The sequence below is a fragment of the Drosophila subobscura genome, chromosome A, assembly GCF_008121235.1.
Source record: "Drosophila subobscura isolate 14011-0131.10 chromosome A, UCBerk_Dsub_1.0, whole genome shotgun sequence".
Lineage (NCBI taxonomy): Eukaryota > Metazoa > Arthropoda > Insecta > Diptera > Drosophilidae > Drosophila > Drosophila subobscura.
In genome coordinates, this window is record NC_048530.1 from 8,950,792 (window position 1) to 8,968,425 (window position 17,634).

Here is a 17,634-nt window from a genome sequence, read left to right on the forward strand (position 1 = left end):
GAGAATGGGATTTATTTACACTTTACTTTTTTACCATGTTATATACATACATCAATGAAAAAATGTATGAAAAAATTCGCATCAATATATATCCCTAAACTTTCCCTGAAATCTACCTTTGAATTGAGTACCACTTACATAATTTTAAAGTTCGATATTTCTTGCTTGTTTCTTCTCCTTGATCTCGAAAACTAGAACTAATAAGCATAGTATTTATTTGTCTTAGTCGCTTGGTATAAATTCCCTGGGTCTGCTTTCCATTTAAAAGAAAAAAAAATCTCACGCGAAGTCACTTAGTATTAATTCCATACTTCCATACACTGGCGTTGCGACGCCATCCTGACAGGTACACCAGCTATCGATATATTTATGGTCCATCTCTATTAAAAACATAACATACAAGTAATAGCACGTGGGATCTTGGTTTTGTACCATACAGCAACCAACAAATAAAATAAAGCAAAATGGGCAAGAAAACGAAAGTAGGAAAGACAAGGAAGGATAAATTTTACCAACTTGCCAAGGAAACAGGTTTCAGATCCCGTGCCGCTTTTAAATTGATACAGCTAAATCGCAAGTTCGGATTCCTCCAACAGTCGCAAGTTTGCTTAGATCTATGTGCAGCTCCTGGAGGATGGATGCAAGTGGCCAAACAAAATATGCCAGTCTCCAGCATTGTAATTGGCGTTGACCTCTTCCCCATACGGCCCATTGCAGGCTGTATTGGCTTAGTAGAGGACATTACAACGGAAAAGTGTCGTCAATCATTGACTAAGGAGTTGCAATCGTGGAAGGCCGATGTTGTCCTTCATGACGGTGCCCCCAACGTGGGTCGTAATTGGCTTTATGATTCTTATCAGCAGATCTGCCTAACTCTTAATGCCCTCAAGCTGACCACCCAGTTTCTTCGCGGCGGAGGTTGGTTTGTAACCAAAGTTTTCCGCTCCAAGGACTACAACGCACTGCTTTGGGTGCTCAAGCAGCTCTTCAAAAAGGTGCATGCCACCAAACCAAGTGCATCCCGTAAGGAGTCAGCCGAGATATTCGTGGTCTGCCAGGAATATCTAGCCCCCGACATTATCGACCCCCGCCTGCTCGACAGCAAGTATGTGTTCGAGGAGCTCGACCTCGAGAACAAGAAGAAAAATAGCCTTCTGCACCCCGAGAGACAAAAACGCATCAAGGCCGAGGGCTACAGTGAGCAGGACTTATCATTGAGAACCAATTTATCGGCTACAGAGTTTATGAAAGCAGAAAATGCTCTTTCTGCCCTCCAAGGTGTAGGATCCATACGCATTGATGACGATCGTATTGCCAATCACAAGAAAACTACTCCTGAGATTCTAGAGTGCTGTAAGGACCTTAAGGTTTTGGGTCGCAAGGATATTAAAGGTCTTGTATTGTGGTGGAAAGCTGTTAAAGATAGTTTTTTTAAGGATGAAACTGCGGCAGTTATCGAGGAACAAGAAGCAGAGGAAACAATACCCAAACAACTAACGCAAACAGAATTAGAGGAAATTGAAGATCTTGAACTACAAGAACAGATCAGAACGTTGACAGCCGAGGAGCAAAAAGAGCTTAAGCGGAAGCGAAAGAAGACGCTCAAGGCCAAGGCAAAACTTCACGAAAAGATGAACCTCAATATGGTTATAAAGGGAGATGACGGGCCTGTGGAGGAAACTGGTCACGAAATTTTTGATCTGAAAGTTATTGACTCTGCTGGTGAGTTGGATAGGTTCCTCGATGTTAGCCCTGACTTCGATGTAGAAGAAGAGGGTAAAGAGGCTGAAAAGTTGCCCAAGTACAAAAAATATGACAAGGATGACAAGAAAATGGATGACGATGGTAACTATGAAAGCGACGAAGAGAACGCATCAAGTGATGATGAAGACAGCGATGAGATGGTGAATGATGAGCAAGGTTTGGGCCTAAGCGACGATGGCGAAGACACTGTTAAAGTTGGCAAAGGAAAGAAAACACACGAGGAGCATCCGCTCATAAAGTCAAGTGATTTCCGTGACAAGGACACCAAGAGGCAACAGCGCGTACAGCTTTGGTACGAGAAGGATAATCTCCAAAACATTGCATCGGACGACGATGAGGAAAACTATGATCTGAAAAATATGGCCAAGGAGTATAATCTTAAGGGAGTCTCTCTTCTCGGTGAGAGCACCCTCAGCGGTGACACAAATGGACAGGCTCTCCTGGGCAAGAAGGCTAAGCGACGTGCCCGACACGAAATCGAGACGAAGGACAGCAGCTCAGATGACTCTGATTCAGATTCTGAAGAGCTTCTCAAAGATGATAATGTTTCTGCAGATATGTCCAAAGGTTGGTGTTGACTATACATCCATAATTTAGTAATAATACTCATTAAAATTTTATTTGGCAATATTATAATTTCAGAGCCTAAATCGAAGAAGGTACGTTTGACAGAAAATGAGCTAGCTCTTGGTGCGCTTTTGATTCGCGGAAAGAAAACACAACGTGACCTTATTGATGCAGCCTGGAACCGTTATGCTTTTAACGATGAAAACCTTCCAGTTTGGTTCACGCAGGATGAACAAGAACACATGACTATGGCCCAGCCAGTGCCTCAAGAGCTTACCGAAGAATACCAACGCAAGGTCCAGGAGTTAAATGTTCGCCCCATTAAAAAGGTAATGGAGGCAAAGGCAAGAAAGAAGCGTCGTTCCTCAAAGCGTATGGCCAAGGCAAAGAAAATGGCCGAAAAGATAATGGAAAACGCCGACGCCTCAACCCATGAGAAGGCAAAACAACTGAAAAAGGTATATAAGAAAGCTGAAGAGAAGAAAAAGGAGATTACCTACGTTGTGGCTAAAAAGCACACAGCGTCTCGTCGGGCAAGTCGCCCAGCTGGTGTGAAAGGTCGCTATCGTGTCGTAGATCCGCGAGAGAAGAAGGATAAACGCTCTGCAGTGGCTATAAAGAAACGCCAAAAAAAGGGGGGTAAAACTGGAAAAGGAAAACGGTGAAAGATTCAATTTGAACAATTAAATGTAACCAGAAATAAAACGCCACTTAGTACATACTACAACTGAAAGCACAGCTTTGATTTAATTGGTTGATTGATTGAGCAATCAATATTACCTCACAGATTTTCTGATTACAGTACTTATATATCTCCTTGTTAAAAAAAGAAGAAAAACGGATGAAAACACTTTTAAGAAAGTTAAAGATGTAAAGTCAAAATGTTGACCAAACATTTTATGTATTTTTTGTATGTTTCGCAGCTATGTACATACGGTGTCTGTACAAGTGTGTATGGGATTAATTAATAAAAAATGTAAACAGATAAAATATTGCTGACTGAGTACCGGTATCAAACAAGAGACGCGTCGTTTAAATTTCAAAATATGTATTTTTCCATGTAACTCAAATATCTTACATCTGAGCTTAATGAACTCTGCAATAAAAAAAAACTGAATTTGGTAGATCTAGAGCAAGCTTTTTGGATTATAAACATAAAATTGTTCCTCATCCAACTCCTTGAGCACCAATTTGCCCTCCTTTTGCAACTTTTGAAGATGGTGGCTTACATTGTAGGACGCAGCGGGCCACAGCTCCTCAGGGGTATCTTTGTAAACCTCCCTCACAACATCCATTGATTGCCAACGCTCATTGGGGCGTTGTGTAAAAAACTGGAATATCTGCTGTTCACGATTGTTGCGATGATTTATGTAGTACTCAATTTTAGGAACGGGCTCATCGATGACATTGCCATGACCCGGAAAGATACGAAGTGGTTGGATTTTTAAAATTGTATCCAAGCTTTTCATGTACTCGTACAGATCCTCAAAGACGGCAGTACCCTCGCCTACGGAAAGATTGCATTATAAAAATGGAAGAATCAAAAACAGACTCCAAGCCGAAAACAAACCTAAAATGCAGTCCCCACTGAAGAGGGTTCCTTCGTCCATTGCTATTGCAATATGATCCGTGGTGTGTCCTGGAGTGTGTACAACACGCATATTGGCTCCTTCAACTGAGAACTCTTGGTTGTTCGAAAGGGGTTGCAATTGTATGTGAGCTGGGATCTCTGGGCATGCATCACTTGCATCGGTCCGACGAAACTTAAACACTTGACAGTCTGAATGGAAGAGCACTTATAAGAACCTGCCAGAGACAATTATAGACAGTTATACCATTGTCTGCCAGTCTGCTGCCCACAATATCCTTAACACCACCGACGTGGTCATGGTGCCAGTGAGTGAGGATGATAGTGGCAATGGAGGCCTGCTCCTTGCGAAGGACATCGTTTAAGTGTTCTATGTACTGAGGAACATCTTCATCCCCGGTATCAATCAGTATCCGTCTAATAGATGATGATTTGTGGGCAGGTTATATTATTAGTTGAACTTTGGATTGAACATTGGACATACTCACTTTTTTCCATTTCCAAGCAGATAGGTGTTGGTGCCTTGCAACGTCATAACACTAGGATTACATCCTAGTATACGTATTATGGAGGATGTAAGGCGAGTGACAGGCGGAATTAATGCCATTTAACTTCACTTTGTTGAATCGGAATTAATTAGGCGGCTACTTGTTGTTACGTAGGAGTGTTTATCACCACGACCAATAAAAGATTCGAAATATCGATAGAATACTTCTTGACTCACAAAAATACACCAAAATATACGCTTTCATTTTCAAAATTTAATTTTATAATGTAATTATCTCTTACTCGGTACTCAATTTATAAATTTATAAGGAGAAAAACAAAATATTTATTGAATTTCTGTCCTTCCGGGTACAGTACTTTCTCCAAGCATTAATAAAATGTAGAAAAGTGTATGAATCATAATCATTAAATTTCCAAATATTGCTGCAACGACGTGATGCAGGGTGAAATGGTCATCTGAGATGGCAGGAGAATATTTAACATTTACGTAGATCCCGAAAAGATCGGAAGTGTGCAAGAAAAGAGATCGCCAAGAGGAAGACAAGCATCAAACGCAGCACCATCAGAGACGGGAGCTGATAAATAGAAAAACAATGTTTAATATATTTTTCTTTTATTATTGGTTTTTCTCGCTTCAAAAAAGTTACTGAGCGGTTTTGCATATTTAACATATTGTGCAAAATGAAACAGAACAATAGAGAGCTATTTTGTTAATGATTATAGCAATACTTTTAAAATTATATGGAATCTGGCATTTTAAAGATTTTAATTAAAGTTGCGCTATTCCAAAGACGTGTTCAACACAGATATCCACTCCAAAATCTCCTCCTTCTCAATGTTGGCTACTTCATCATCATTCATGTCCCGCAACATGATTAGCCGGTGAAAGATAATATTCTTCTGCTGATTTAATTCAAGTATCATTGCTAAATATTAATAATTATTTTATTTATGAAGAGGTAAAACTTTTTTGCCCCTCTTTATAAGCTTTTTTTTTCTCTAAGCTCTTTTTTCATGGATGTTGGAAGGTGCCAGTGTCCGCCGATGTTTCACATTTCACATCTTTTAAAAATTCCCACCGTTCCTCAGAACCCGTAGAACCGGGAATACATCGATGTTTGTTTCCCACAAATCGATAGTGACATCGATTGTTTTGGAATAGCGATGCATTGCAACCCACCATATGTGTATGGCCAAGATTTGGTTATATAAAATTAACATGATTCAAAACATTTGTTTTCAGCTTGGGAGGCTACGGTTAGAAAGTATTGAATCAATCGTTTTCTATTTACTAATTCGTGAATATTTCCCTTAATTAGGCTTGGCAGCTGCATCGTTTCTAGTGTACAAGTACGCGAAAAGGGCCATTTGAGCCGGCCCCGCTTAAGGAATCCTTACTGGAATCTGCGGAAACAACGAACCGTAAGCAGTGTCTTAATGCTTATACTTACCAATTTTAACATTGATTTTTGTGTGCAATAGAATACGGAAGACTTAGTGACTACAGAAAACAAACAGTTCATCAATGAGTTAGCTTGCGAAAAATACGGTACTCCGGCGCTTAGCAAGAGCATTCAGTCACAAGAAAATAAGTTGATCCAGACCAATGATCCGGAAGATGAAATTCGTTCGTGGACCGAGAAGACGAGGCGTTGCGGTGTGATAGCGCGGAAGATTGGACAGTATCCGCTATGGCTTAAAAATGGCAAAAAAGTGCGCACCACATTGTTACAGATTGCTGACAACCATGTTATTAAATACATGCCACCCGAGGAGTGTGGGCCCAATAAGAATCCAAGCAGTGAACACAAGTTGAACAAGTATGGCTGCATCCTCGTGGGTGCTGAAAGTACGAACCCAACCATGCTGACTAAAGAATACTGCGAGATATTTCGGGGTGCAGGCGTTGCTCCAAAAAAGAATATCATGCGTTTTATGGTCTCACCACAAGGAGCAATAGCACCTGGAACACCTTTGAATGTTGCCCACTTTCGCGTTGGAGAATATGTGGATGTTCGCGGCAAAACGTGAGTATTTCAGAATATATTTTATTAAGATTAATTAATTGTTTGGACTATCTTTTCATTACAGCGTAGACCACGGCTTCCAAGGTGTAGTCAAGCGGCACGGATTCAAGGGAATGCCTGCTTCACATGGCGTTACCAAGACTCATCGCCGTGCCGGTAATATTGGCGGTGGTGGCGAAAAGGGACGTGTCTGGCCTGGTACAAAAATGCCTGGTCACATGGGAAACCGTTGGCGTGTTCTTAAAGGACTGCGAATTTGGCGCACGAACGCAAAGTACAATGTCATGTGGGTGCAAGGTAGCGCAGTGCCTGGACCTACCGGTGGACTAGTATATATATACGATACGCTTTTACCCCTGCGGAAGCTGAAAGAAGCTCCCCCGTTTCCCACATTTTATGATGAGGTGGATACTACTTCTGAAGACAGTTGGTATGAGCAGATGCACAAATTTAAGGATGAAACCATTGTATACAAGAGCGAATAGTTTTATTTGCTATCCCTGAGAGCAAGCTTAATTTCATTTAAAACGCAATACAAATAAAGCTGGAAGACTATTTAATACAATGCACGAGGAGTAACGTTATAGGACGGACGCTGCTAAAGCACCGTCACTAATTTTAATATTATTCGTCTACGAGCGCATTATCCTTAACAACATTCTCGTCTCTCGAAGCGCTCTTTCCTTAGCAGAATTCACGCCTTCCGGAGCGCACCATCCTCGGGAACATTCTTGTTCCTACCCGCTACCGACCCTTTACAGTCCCTGAAGAGTGACACAAGTACAAACCTGCTCAAAACTCAAAGCGGTAAACCTAAAAATAGTAAAGAAAAATACCTTAAAATGACAGCTTACTCTACGCTTTATTATTGACCCAGGAGATCTTTTCTTTTATAGTTACAAAATTCAGAGATCAAACAAATGTATGTGAAACCCGGCGCGGCGAGCATACTCCAGTCAGAGGGCCGTCACAACTAATTTTATTCATCAATCTGTAACTCTACAGGTGGTAGTCAGAAAGCGCACCTGCGTTTTTGTCTTCTGAGGAGCAATTCCATCCTTGGCAGAAGTCGCCATCGTAAGAAAATCAAATTAAACCTATGGAACAAGTGTCGTGTAGTGCCTTTCTTTTGCCAGTGTGGCATCAGCTGCTTTTAATTACGCTCCATCTACATATTTACATACATATGTATGTCTACATCTGCTTCTATCTTTCCTCTCACACCAACATGCCGTTCTATCTCGCTCTTCTCCGCGGAAGCGTGGGTGAGAGAGAGAAAAGGTGAATGAGTAACCGCGTGCAATAAGCAAAATGCGTTGACATGGAACATTTATTTGTTCATTATAAATATTTGAATGATCCTATCTGATCCAGATCCAGCAATCTGGTAGATCGATATATGAAATAACACTTGTTATTGTGATATCACAGAGGTATACATATGTAGGTGCAACATTTGGTTCCTTTACGTTTGTAATTTGTATAATTTCGCTGAATAAGGCGTAGTGGATCAGTTCTATGAGTCAGTCAGTATAGAAAAACATCATCGATTTTTATTTTGAATAGTGCTTCGCAGATATTTATAATATTTCAATTATAATATAATTTAATATCAAAATTTTTATAATTTAATATTATTAATGTATATTTAACAAGACTTCCCGTGCTGCCAAAGTTAAAGTCTAGAGACTGGCTTTAGTCCTAGAATATAGAAACACTGACGCAATACTGCTGCAGTTGCCTCGCACATTAAAATTCGACTATGATTTACTTCAACTATTTCACCATCTTTGTTTTTCTTAATGCAATAGCAACTGTCGTAAAATTCTGTAAATACAGCGCATACCTCAAAGCAAAACTCGCAAAGAAAATGAAGGAAAAGGTCCTTCGAGCACTTTAACAATATGTCGTGTATCTTCAAAAGGGTTTTTGCCAATTTCCATTCCTTTTCGTGATCCAAAACAATCTCGACTGTATCCAAAATCGTTTTCAAGTTACTGACGTCTTCGCTCAACTTTCTTGAAATAGAGCAAATACGCGTGTAGGTGTACAATAAGTAAACTGCAGTATTTCCGCGGTCGTCCAGCATCTTGTCAAATGAAAAAACATAGTCACTTATACGGTTATGGCATAAATCTGAATACTTAATGCAGCCATAAGCAACTGCCTCTTGTGCTTCACTTAATTCATCAGGTGTGAGAATTTTGTCGCGTCCTCGACTGCATAGTTGTTCCAATGAACGTTTCATTCCCTCATTAAGCAAATCTGATAGTTTAACGGTATCACCGGAACGGGTCTTAAATTTCTTTCCATCCTCACCAAGAACCACGCCAAACTGTACATGGTTTGCACGGTGGATGGTCGGATTTAAAATGCCACAGCGCTCGGCTGCTTTGAAAATTGTGTTAAAATGTGTACTTTGTCCGGAGTCGACAACATAAATGATCCAAGTGCACTGCTCCTCGTCTATGCGGTGGCGTATGGCAGCCATATCAGATGTGTCATAGGTGAAGCCACCATCCGATTTTACGATCGTTAGAGGTACGCCACTCTTGCCCTCGTCTGACCACATAATTTGACGGCCCTCATCTTCTTCCAGCATATTTTTCTTTCGCAAAAAATCAACCACAGACAACATGTGAGATTGATAAAACGATTCACCGCGTTCCTTAACTGTAATATCTAATCGGTCATAGATAGTCTGAAATTCCTTTCGCGAAACATCACAAATAAGCGTCCATGCTTTTCTAGAGTTTTCTTCGCCGTTTTGCAGTGAAACCACTCGATTGTAAGCGCGCTTCTTGAACTCTTCATCCGTGTCAAAGCTGTAATAAAAATCAAAGGACCGAAATCAACACATTAAATAAAACACTTTACACGAAGAAAAGTAGGCATAAACTAAGTGCATTAAAACATTCTGATTGATCAGGATTGGATTGGGTACCCAGCGGACACTAAAAATTCCTGTCAACCTGTGGAACAAAATTTAGTTGCCCCAAATCTTCATGATTTATCTAACATGCTATTAAAGCAAAAAATGTGGTCGGTTGTATATTCACTTACCGCTTTTTTGACTCCTTATAAAAGGATTGCAAATCTCCAATTGGCGGGCTTACGTTGAGAAAGTCGGGAAAGCGGTCTTCCAAATGTGCAATTAACATACCGAATTGGGTTCCCCAATCACCGATATGATTTATACGAATGACGTCGTGTTGCAAAAATTCTAGCAAGCGGGAAATTGATTCTCCAATAATGGTAGAGCGCAGGTGACCAACATGCATCTGCTTGGCTATGTTAGGGGAAGAAAAATCCACCAAAACTCGCTGTTTTGGTACTCTTGGAGGCTTAATACCGCTACGCAATATGTTTTGTAAAGCTTTAGCTGCATAGTCTCTTTTGGAAGAAAAACAAAATTAAATCAATTAAATATCACAAGACATAGTACATATACTAATACCACGTACTTGCTAAGAAACACGTTCACAAAACCAGCCCCGCCAACTTCCATCTTATTTATGATCGGTGATGCGGGACACGCCTTTAGTAACTCGTTGGCAATTTCACGTGGAGTTCTGTTTACACCCATTTCTTTCATTTTCTTTGCTAAGCCCATCGCATTATTACACTGATAGTCACCATACTTTGCAGATGCACTGTTCACTGGTGCAATTATCACTGGTATGTTTCCATATTCGGGAAACGCTATTGCAAAAGCTTGTGCAAAAACGTTTTCCAAATGCTCCGTGATCGAAAAACTTTCGGTAACCTCCATTACGGATGATTTGAGTTCCTGAGCTATGGACTTTAAAGAAATTTACTTCAATTCATAAATACTTCATTAAAACAACTCACCTCCCTAATTAAGGATAAACGGTGTTTGAGCTTATTATTTGTAACTTTGAGTTTGATCAGATCATCGTCAGTTTCCTCACAGCGGTCGCCGCGTGTTACCGAGTTTATTTGGGAAGAGAGCTCTTCTGTCTTGCGTTCCTTAAAATGCATTTCTTTAGTCCAGTTATTTTTACACAAAATGACATACTTACCAAATCACTCAGGGTTTTTAGTTCCAAAGCTAGTTCTGACATGTTCTTTATTTGAATTAGTAATTTGGATGCCAAAATCCACGATACACTTTTTAATAACTTTATCGTACACGTATTTATATTTATCGGTATATATTTGTATTACATATATATCACGTAAATGGTTGTATCGATATTTATATTACTCTTGGGGGAATGCTGGGAAACTTTCAAAGATGTGAAACACGGAATCACGCTGATCACATTTATAATAATAATATGGTTTTATATGTATTAGCAGACTTCGGTTTTTACTTTCTCAAACAAATTCCAATTTAAGCCTATTACTCTGACGCTCTTAATTTACCGTCGACCAAATCAGGAATGATATTCGTATAAAAACAATAAAAAATGCATGCCTGAATTTCGGTCGACCGTTTCGCAGGAAACAAGGAAACTGGCGCAAGTTGCCTAAAAAACTGCAATAATGAAGACATTTTTAATCTTAATTATGTAGTTAATTGTTAATTGTAAACCAGGTACTCATTTTAAAAGGAAATATAAAAACTTTTTGATTGCATTTTTGGATAATGCGGTACTTTCTCAATCGATTCCCCGTCATACTTTTGAATAGTTAAATGCGTTTAAGGCGTATAAAATAAGGCGTGTCGATGTCGAATGTTTGTTGCTTTCATCAGCTGTTCTCTGCAAATATGATGGCCTTTTCTGCTTCATTGCGTACATTCCGATATCGATAGCAGTGTGAAAATTCTATATATGAGTATCAAATTCTTTTCTTCTGAAATACAAACTATTTTTATTTGTAAACGAACTCGTCCCGTAGCCAAAATTCAATAACTCTACTCTGTGCAAGTGTAAACGTAATTTCTGAGTTATTGAGTTGACTCAACTATCGAGACGTAACTCATGTCAGTGTAAATAGGCAATTACACAAATATTGTATGTATGTATCGATAGAGCGGCGAGGGATTTATTGACCAAGCTCTACTTTGGTGCTCTCAATTGTGCAGTTATTGGTATTAGTTAAAAGAAGTGAAGTTCGATATTATATAGAGGACTTGATCATAAACAACTTATAAAGTTGAACGTGGGGAAATCTTCTTGGAGATACTACACATGTACATTTCTTTTAAACATACATATACATATGTACATAGGTAGGCCTCTGCACCTAGTCAAAAATATGAAAGTGCTGCTGACAATTTTAAATTTTTTTACATGAGCAATTGAAAGTCCACTTCGAGTTGTCTGTAAACATTTTGTAGAAACAATTTAAGGAAATGCAACTGAATTTTGTGTACGTGCAAATTTAGGCGATGGCCAAGGATCTTCACACTGACAACTAAGTTTTATCATGTCATTTATGTACACATATGTACATATGAATACATACATGTATGAAACAAAAGTCATAGATGTATGGAAAGGAGTCATGTTTTCGTTATACTCGGTACTTGAAGAGTGACGGGGGTGTATTAAATTTGTGCTCGAAATTGGGTGTATGAAAAGCACAGAAGGAATCGTTTCCGACCCCATAAAGTGTGCATACATATGTACATATGTATATTCTTGATCAGCATGAATAGCTGAGTCTATGTACATATGTATGTTTGTCTGTCCATCTGTCTCTTAGACACCTGTTTCTCAGAGACTATACGAACTAGTGCAACTCAATTTTGCATCCATGCTGCTCTGATATCACACTGAATCATGTTTGCTTAACAATTGCGCACACAATTTTAAAATATTGAAGATAGGAGAAAACGAATGGCCACATCTATCAGATTTCTGAGTAAGATTCAGATTGGATCACTAGTATAGCGAGAATGAAGAAATTCATTTGCAGTGGCTAGCCCTCATCCACTCCAGCAGCTCGCACACTCTGGCTCGTGCGGTGTGTGGCGCTGTTGGCGGGGGGCCAGCTAAAAGGGTGTGTTGGTGTGAGAAAGTTTGAGAAGTGTAGAAAAATTTAAGATTCAAGAAAAGCTTAAGGTTTTATGGGATATAAAAGTTGTGACGCGTGACAGCGCGTCTCACAATGTTTCTCCTCGTTTAATTTATACTCTCGTTGAAATAACAAAGTGTGCTGATAAATGCGATGTTGCGATATGCCGTAGAGATGTTTTTTGCTCCTTTTTAGTTTGACATTCCTTTTTTACATCAAAAACATTCCGTTCGTCACTGATCTTCTTTATTCCGATCTACACACTTAAGGTGCCTTGCCGCTACCAAGAAAACTAAAGTATCAAGATACAAAATAAATTGAACCGTTTGTTAATATAGTACATTTTAATGAAATGGAAAGCACAAGCGTCACTGGTCGACGACGAAACAATACACGAGTGAATGCAGAGGACAACGCTCTAGATCAAATCACAAAAGAGGTACGTAAACGTCATGCATGCTGGTCGAAACGCATTACCACGAATCTTAATGCAGTTATAGTTAGTGCAATAAGCGTGGCTACATAACCATGTCTGTCTGACCGTCCTGATGAACGCCTAGCTCTCAGAGTCTATAAGAGCTAGAGCAAACAAATTTAATTTCCCCCAGGCTTCTTCGCCATCACACCTGTCGGGTGGCATCCTCTACATCAGAATTTGCTGTCATAAAACTCTTAAAATATTCTGTTTGATTTTTACAGGCTGAAGCGCGTCTTGCTGCACGTCGTCAGGCACGTGCTGAAGCGCGCGAGATACGTATGAGAGAGCTTGAACGCCAACAAAAGGAACAAGAACAAAATGCTGACCGGGTATTTGATATGCACAACTCGAGTGCCAGTTTTGGTAGTGACTCGATCTCGGCACATCCTGCACGTCTCGTCTTTGGCGGATTAATAAATATTACTCGAAATACGGCATCCCGACGTAGTAGTGAAGATTCTTTGGAGGATGAAGGCAGAAGCTTACGCGACTTCAAGCACGAGCTTAACGTAGGTAGCCACATTGTTATTATTCGCCATGAATACTGCTATGCATGTTTTTCTTTTAGGATGTCGAAGAACGTTTCCGGAAAGCTATGATAACCAATGCACAGCTAGACAATGATCGTGCATCACAGTCGTACGAAGTCAAATTACTTAAGGACAAATGTGAAACCATGCAAGAGGCATTCGCACAGCTGCAGCGCGAGTTTAAAGAGAAGTCGCGTGACTGCAACGCAATTAAACGAAACTTAGACCGCACCACTGTTGAGCTTAAGCTAGTTCAAGGTCAGCTTAGCGAGCGAGATTCATTGATTGCAGAGCAGGGCCTTGTGATTGTTGCAATTGAAAATGCCGATGGCAGTGATGCCAAGCGAGCTCTAGTCAGTGTTGAAAATGCTAATGTACTGGCTTCCGTTCAGGGTTCTTTAGGTGATTGTCTTTCCGTCATAAAAATTAAATGACCAAAGCACCAACTCATGTACTGTGTTGTATTTCAGATGTAAGAATACAAAAGTTTAGCGATGAAAAGCAGCAATTACTATCCGAAGTGCAGAAGCTGCAAAAAATAATTAAAGAGTATAAAAGCGAAGGAATTGTTGGAACTGGCTCACCGGGTCCCTTTGGTAAAGACAACGATTATGAGGCTCAAAGTATGCACCCAATGAATTATTATTCTCTATGTTAAATTCACTGTCTTATCCCGCAGGAGAAGCAAACAAAATCATATCAGACTATAAATATAAGCTACAAAAGGCTGAACAAGAAATGGCTAATCTTCAATCGAGCTTAGCCCGTTCAGAGACGCAAGTTATTCGATACAAAAGCACCGCAGAAGCCGCCGAAAAGGCAGAAGCAGAATTAAAAGTGGAACGCCGTAAGCTACAACGTGAGGTAAGCTATTTGCTAAGAAGTTACAAGCAACGAACAATTTATAGAACTATTGTTAAATGTAAATAAGAAAAATAATACCTATTTCTCAAAATCTAACAGCACCGTGAAGTTTTGGAAAAACTGGAAGAAACAGAGACAGCTAATAACCATTTATTGAAACGACTTGACAAATTAAAAAATGCGAAAAGTGCCATTCTTAAGGACCTATGACCTAAGATGTTAAATCGCATCGATATCCTCAACCCCAGCCACGACACTCATGCTACTGAGGACATCTAAAATAATACTTAATCAATATAACGTAAATATTGCAAGTAAAATTGTTGATAGCGCTGTTTAATTAATCATAATTGTAACATAAAGTATGTACGAGTATATTTGTATTGATTTGAAAGTCACATTAAAGATTTGTAATTAAATAATTCCTTAAAAAACATATAAAAGTTAGCTTATAGACCTTAGCAAAAAGACCCTTTTTCAGATGACTTCATCGTTTGACTCAAATCTATTTCCGCAGAGCCATTTAAATTCAGAGAATAGAATAAACAGTTTAGGGAGCAGTTTGCCATGCAATCTGTACATGGAAAAGATTTGTTTTCCTGGCCAAATGTGGCCTTTTCTCTTTCAAATCCTTATTAAATCTTTAGAGTACGTTTGCCCAATTGATTGTTCTTCTATTTTGAATGTACTCAATAAACAGCGTGCATTCAAAAACACTGCTGCTATGACTTTATTGGCTGTCAAACCCACCTTGACCTTGGCTCAAAATTACACAGAAATTCGATGTGGCGCCATATAGCCGGAGTATTAGTTTGATCTCTGAAATATAACGGCAAGAATAAAATGTAAATTGGGATGGCAAAAGTATGTTTTTATATTTATTGGTCTTAAATTACAGAGTTTGGTGCAGAAAATATCTCGTCCTTGGGGGGTTTTCCTTCAGGGTCGTCTTCAGGGCCGCACGTGGCTGTTCGTAGCTGTGTCTTCTCGGACCGCTTGACGGCCAGGTGTTGCAGATTTTCACTGCGGAGCATGAAGGACGCCCTGATTGACGAGAATGTTGCGGGGAATAAATCACGTTTTGAAAAACGAAAATTTGTTGCCGGTAAACTTAAGGTTCCGAAGGTGAAAATTTCCTGTGCTCACGGAAGCTTTTCAACTTCAAACTTACGTTTCCTGACGACGTCCACGCCGAGTCAGTAACTTCCACTTACAAAAAACCGGATCGCCGCTTCTCCACAATGCATTCACCTACACTTATTCGCCTCTTTGCTACAGCCCATGAGCAACAGTCCGTTGGATCATACTGGCCATTTCTCTTCGACGCAACAAAAAACGAGAAGGGACGTGTGAGACGCTTCTTACGCGTCACAACTTTTATACCCGGCACTCAGTACTACATCTGCACCTTAGCGGTTATTTGTCAAATTTTAAATTTTTTCCTCATCTGTCATCTACATCAACAACACTACTCACGCCAACACGCTACTTTAGCTCGCCACCCTCCCCTAGAGCAACACACTGCAGAGTCAGGGCAGAGGCAGAGACGTGTCAGAGGCACAGGCCTCTGCCACTGCGCGAGGCAGAGTGTGAATGAGAGAATTTGAAAAAATCAAATATAAGCAGCGGGACGGGGTGGGTTTAGCCACTGCAAATTAATTTCTTCAGTGTGGCTATAATAATGATCCAATCGGACCAAATTGGTGATCTGATAGATATGGTCATTCCCTACAGAATGGCGTTTTTAGATGTCTTTTATCTTCAAAATTGTAGATTTGGGTTTTTGACCTCTTGCGGGGGCGGGGCTAATTCTTGAAACTTGTACACAGTGTGAGCATACAGAAGTCTGGATGCAAAACTTGGTGGCTCTAGCTTTTATGGTCTCTGAGTACTAGGCGCTCATCAGGACTGACAGACGGACGGACGGACAGACGGACAGACAGACATGGCTATATGACTCGTCTATAGATGCTGATCAAGAATATATATTCTTTATGGGGTCGGAAACATTTCCTTCTGTGCGTTACATACAACCGTTATTCGCACAAATACAATATACCCTATTTACTCTTCGAGTACCGGGTATAAAAAACAATTTTTTTGCTAGGCGCTTTGTGGTTCACACTCCCTCAATCTTCTGGACGAATTATTCTTCATGTTTCACACATGGGCCTTGTCCCTGTGGCTTATTGCTAAATCATTTGTCCTACTCTGGATCCTCCTACAGTAATCATTCATTAAAGATAATTTTTTCATGAAGAGGAATGCATTTGTTATTCTGAATTTCCTGCCTTCTGGAAAAAAACAGAGCCGTGACCCCCGTAATTGATACATTTCTGGCTACATTTTATAGATAGTTATGATTGAATAAAAGTCATGAATAGCTCAATTTTATACATTTATGTGTAGATATCCATTTAGTGGGGACACATGGGAGTGTTTGGGCCAACAAAAATCTCATACCTAGCTTTCCCCGAAACGCAATAACTCAACAAATCAGCCCTTGTGTAAATAGGCTATTAAATAAACCATAGAAGTATTATTTAACAACGAAAACAGCGCAAAAAGTGTAGTAAATTTATTAATTATCAAACATTTCTGGAGCACTACTATTATTTTGACCGCAACTGTATGACGTTATGAAACGACATACCTCCGCGCGGAGATATGACGTTAAACTTCGCGAGGAGATATGTCGCTAGGGTCTGCGAGGAGATATGTCGCCAGGCGATAAACTATCACTATACTAAGTATTTTCAAATAACTACAATCCATGCAGACAAACTGCTTTCTGTTGGCAATATTTTATGAACCAGTCCGTAGGCGAAGCACTGCCTTGAAAATGCGGTATTTAAACAAATTCATTTATATATAAGATATTGGATGTTGATTTTAATAACTGGCCCACCAAAATATATAACTTATCGTATCGAAAAGTGCGCGGTTGAAGCAGTGCGCCGGTAATGCAGTTTTTTGTCAACCAGCTAACCATGATTTTGCGGATCAATTTTAAAAGGCAAGTTTTACGACTGGATAGCAAAGCAAAGCGTAAGTGGGCCTTAAAAAAAATACAGTTTTGAAAAAAGGAAAAAAAACAAATCAAACAAAATTTTAAGCCAGGCTCGAACCCACGGACCCCGGGGTCTAAAGTGTCGGCCTATCACCCTAGGCCACACTTTTACTTGATTTCGGGAGGCATATTGCAGGTTTTTTCAAGTAAGAAAAAATACGTAAATATCATAATTTGACCTAGTTCTGGTATAAGGATCGAGAAAAGTTTCGTTAGCCGACATCCTTGACCCAACAGCAACAATAAAAAAA

The 17,634-nt window shown here is 39.8% G+C and overlaps 5 protein-coding genes across 7 annotated transcripts; 3 read left to right on the plus strand and 2 right to left on the minus strand.

The window, feature by feature from the left end:
* Positions 1–385: 385 nt before the first annotated feature.
* Positions 386–3,064, plus strand: LOC117893336 (pre-rRNA 2'-O-ribose RNA methyltransferase FTSJ3). Its single transcript, XM_034799929.1, has 2 exons — positions 386–2,331; positions 2,407–3,064. The coding sequence occupies exons 1-2, from the start codon at positions 465–467 to the stop codon at positions 2,994–2,996; spliced, it is 2,457 nt and encodes an 818-aa protein (XP_034655820.1). The 5' UTR covers positions 386–464; the 3' UTR covers positions 2,997–3,064.
* A 298-nt stretch (positions 3,065–3,362) lies between these two features.
* LOC117893435 (beta-lactamase-like protein 2 homolog) lies at positions 3,363–6,410 on the minus strand. 2 transcript variants are annotated; one of them, XM_034800056.1, is made up of 5 exons: positions 6,399–6,410; positions 4,408–4,530; positions 4,167–4,336; positions 3,902–4,111; positions 3,459–3,838 (listed from the first exon to the last, which is right to left on the minus strand). In XM_034800056.1, the coding sequence occupies exons 2-5, from the start codon at positions 4,524–4,526 to the stop codon at positions 3,459–3,461; spliced, it is 879 nt and encodes a 292-aa protein (XP_034655947.1). In that variant the 5' UTR covers positions 4,527–4,530; positions 6,399–6,410. The 2 variants fall into 2 exon arrangements, with proteins under 2 accessions (XP_034655955.1, XP_034655947.1); XM_034800064.1 differs by lacking the exon at positions 6,399–6,410 and having other exon boundaries at positions 3,363–3,838; positions 4,408–4,526.
* On the plus strand, positions 5,574–7,018 carry LOC117893395 (39S ribosomal protein L3, mitochondrial). Its single transcript, XM_034799997.1, has 4 exons — positions 5,574–5,683; positions 5,746–5,848; positions 5,909–6,453; positions 6,518–7,018. The coding sequence occupies exons 1-4, from the start codon at positions 5,610–5,612 to the stop codon at positions 6,936–6,938; spliced, it is 1,143 nt and encodes a 380-aa protein (XP_034655888.1). The 5' UTR covers positions 5,574–5,609; the 3' UTR covers positions 6,939–7,018.
* Positions 7,019–8,082: 1,064 nt separating this feature from the next.
* Positions 8,083–10,538, minus strand: LOC117893346 (probable arginine--tRNA ligase, cytoplasmic). Of its 2 annotated transcripts, XM_034799939.1 has the most exons (5): positions 10,497–10,538; positions 10,306–10,443; positions 9,918–10,255; positions 9,517–9,846; positions 8,083–9,278 (listed from the first exon to the last, which is right to left on the minus strand). In XM_034799939.1, exons 1-5 carry the CDS (start codon positions 10,536–10,538, stop codon positions 8,129–8,131), a joined length of 1,998 nt encoding a protein of 665 aa, XP_034655830.1. In that variant the 3' UTR covers positions 8,083–8,128. The 2 variants fall into 2 exon arrangements, with proteins under 2 accessions (XP_034655830.1, XP_034655837.1); XM_034799946.1 differs by lacking the exon at positions 10,497–10,538 and having other exon boundaries at positions 9,918–10,248; positions 10,306–10,408.
* Positions 10,539–12,725: 2,187 nt separating this feature from the next.
* On the plus strand, positions 12,726–14,664 carry LOC117893386 (leucine-rich repeat flightless-interacting protein 2). The gene is made up of 6 exons (XM_034799985.1): positions 12,726–12,880; positions 13,141–13,428; positions 13,488–13,851; positions 13,920–14,072; positions 14,129–14,313; positions 14,413–14,664. The coding sequence occupies exons 1-6, from the start codon at positions 12,794–12,796 to the stop codon at positions 14,521–14,523; spliced, it is 1,188 nt and encodes a 395-aa protein (XP_034655876.1). The 5' UTR covers positions 12,726–12,793; the 3' UTR covers positions 14,524–14,664.
* Positions 14,665–17,634: the final 2,970 nt, after the last annotated feature.

What these genes read in the sequence shown, in the direction of transcription:
- LOC117893336 (XM_034799929.1), top strand. Translation starts at nt 465, where the DNA reads ATGGGCAAGAAAACGAAAGTAGGAAAGACAAGGAAGGATAAATTTTAC. An exon ending in TTCTGCAGATATGTCCAAAG is followed by an intron (nt 2,332 to 2,406) that starts GTTGGTGTTGAC and finishes TTATAATTTCAG; the next exon opens with AGCCTAAATCGAAGAAGGTA.
- LOC117893435 (XM_034800064.1), bottom strand. Translation starts at nt 4,526, where the DNA reads ATGGCATTAATTCCGCCTGTCACTCGCCTTACATCCTCCATAATACGT. An exon ending in CTGCTTGGAAATGGAAAAAA is followed by an intron (nt 4,337 to 4,407) that starts GTGAGTATGTCC and finishes ATCATCTATTAG; the next exon opens with ACGGATACTGATTGATACCG. An exon ending in CAGTGGGGACTGCATTTTAG is followed by an intron (nt 3,839 to 3,901) that starts GTTTGTTTTCGG and finishes ATCTTTCCGTAG; the next exon opens with GCGAGGGTACTGCCGTCTTT.
- LOC117893346 (XM_034799939.1), bottom strand. Translation starts at nt 10,538, where the DNA reads ATGTCAGAACTAGCTTTGGAACTAAAAACCCTGAGTGATTTG. An exon ending in GTGAACGTGTTTCTTAGCAA is followed by an intron (nt 9,847 to 9,917) that starts GTACGTGGTATT and finishes TTCTTCCAAAAG; the next exon opens with AGACTATGCAGCTAAAGCTT. An exon ending in TATAAGGAGTCAAAAAAGCG is followed by an intron (nt 9,279 to 9,516) that starts GTAAGTGAATAT and finishes TTTTTATTACAG; the next exon opens with CTTTGACACGGATGAAGAGT.
- LOC117893386 (XM_034799985.1), top strand. Translation starts at nt 12,794, where the DNA reads ATGGAAAGCACAAGCGTCACTGGTCGACGACGAAACAATACACGAGTG. An exon ending in TAGATCAAATCACAAAAGAG is followed by an intron (nt 12,881 to 13,140) that starts GTACGTAAACGT and finishes TGATTTTTACAG; the next exon opens with GCTGAAGCGCGTCTTGCTGC. An exon ending in TTCCGTTCAGGGTTCTTTAG is followed by an intron (nt 13,852 to 13,919) that starts GTGATTGTCTTT and finishes GTTGTATTTCAG; the next exon opens with ATGTAAGAATACAAAAGTTT.
- LOC117893395 (XM_034799997.1), top strand. Translation starts at nt 5,610, where the DNA reads ATGTGTATGGCCAAGATTTGGTTATATAAAATTAACATGATTCAAAAC. An exon ending in TTTCAGCTTGGGAGGCTACG is followed by an intron (nt 5,684 to 5,745) that starts GTTAGAAAGTAT and finishes TCCCTTAATTAG; the next exon opens with GCTTGGCAGCTGCATCGTTT. An exon ending in GTGGATGTTCGCGGCAAAAC is followed by an intron (nt 6,454 to 6,517) that starts GTGAGTATTTCA and finishes TTTTCATTACAG; the next exon opens with CGTAGACCACGGCTTCCAAG.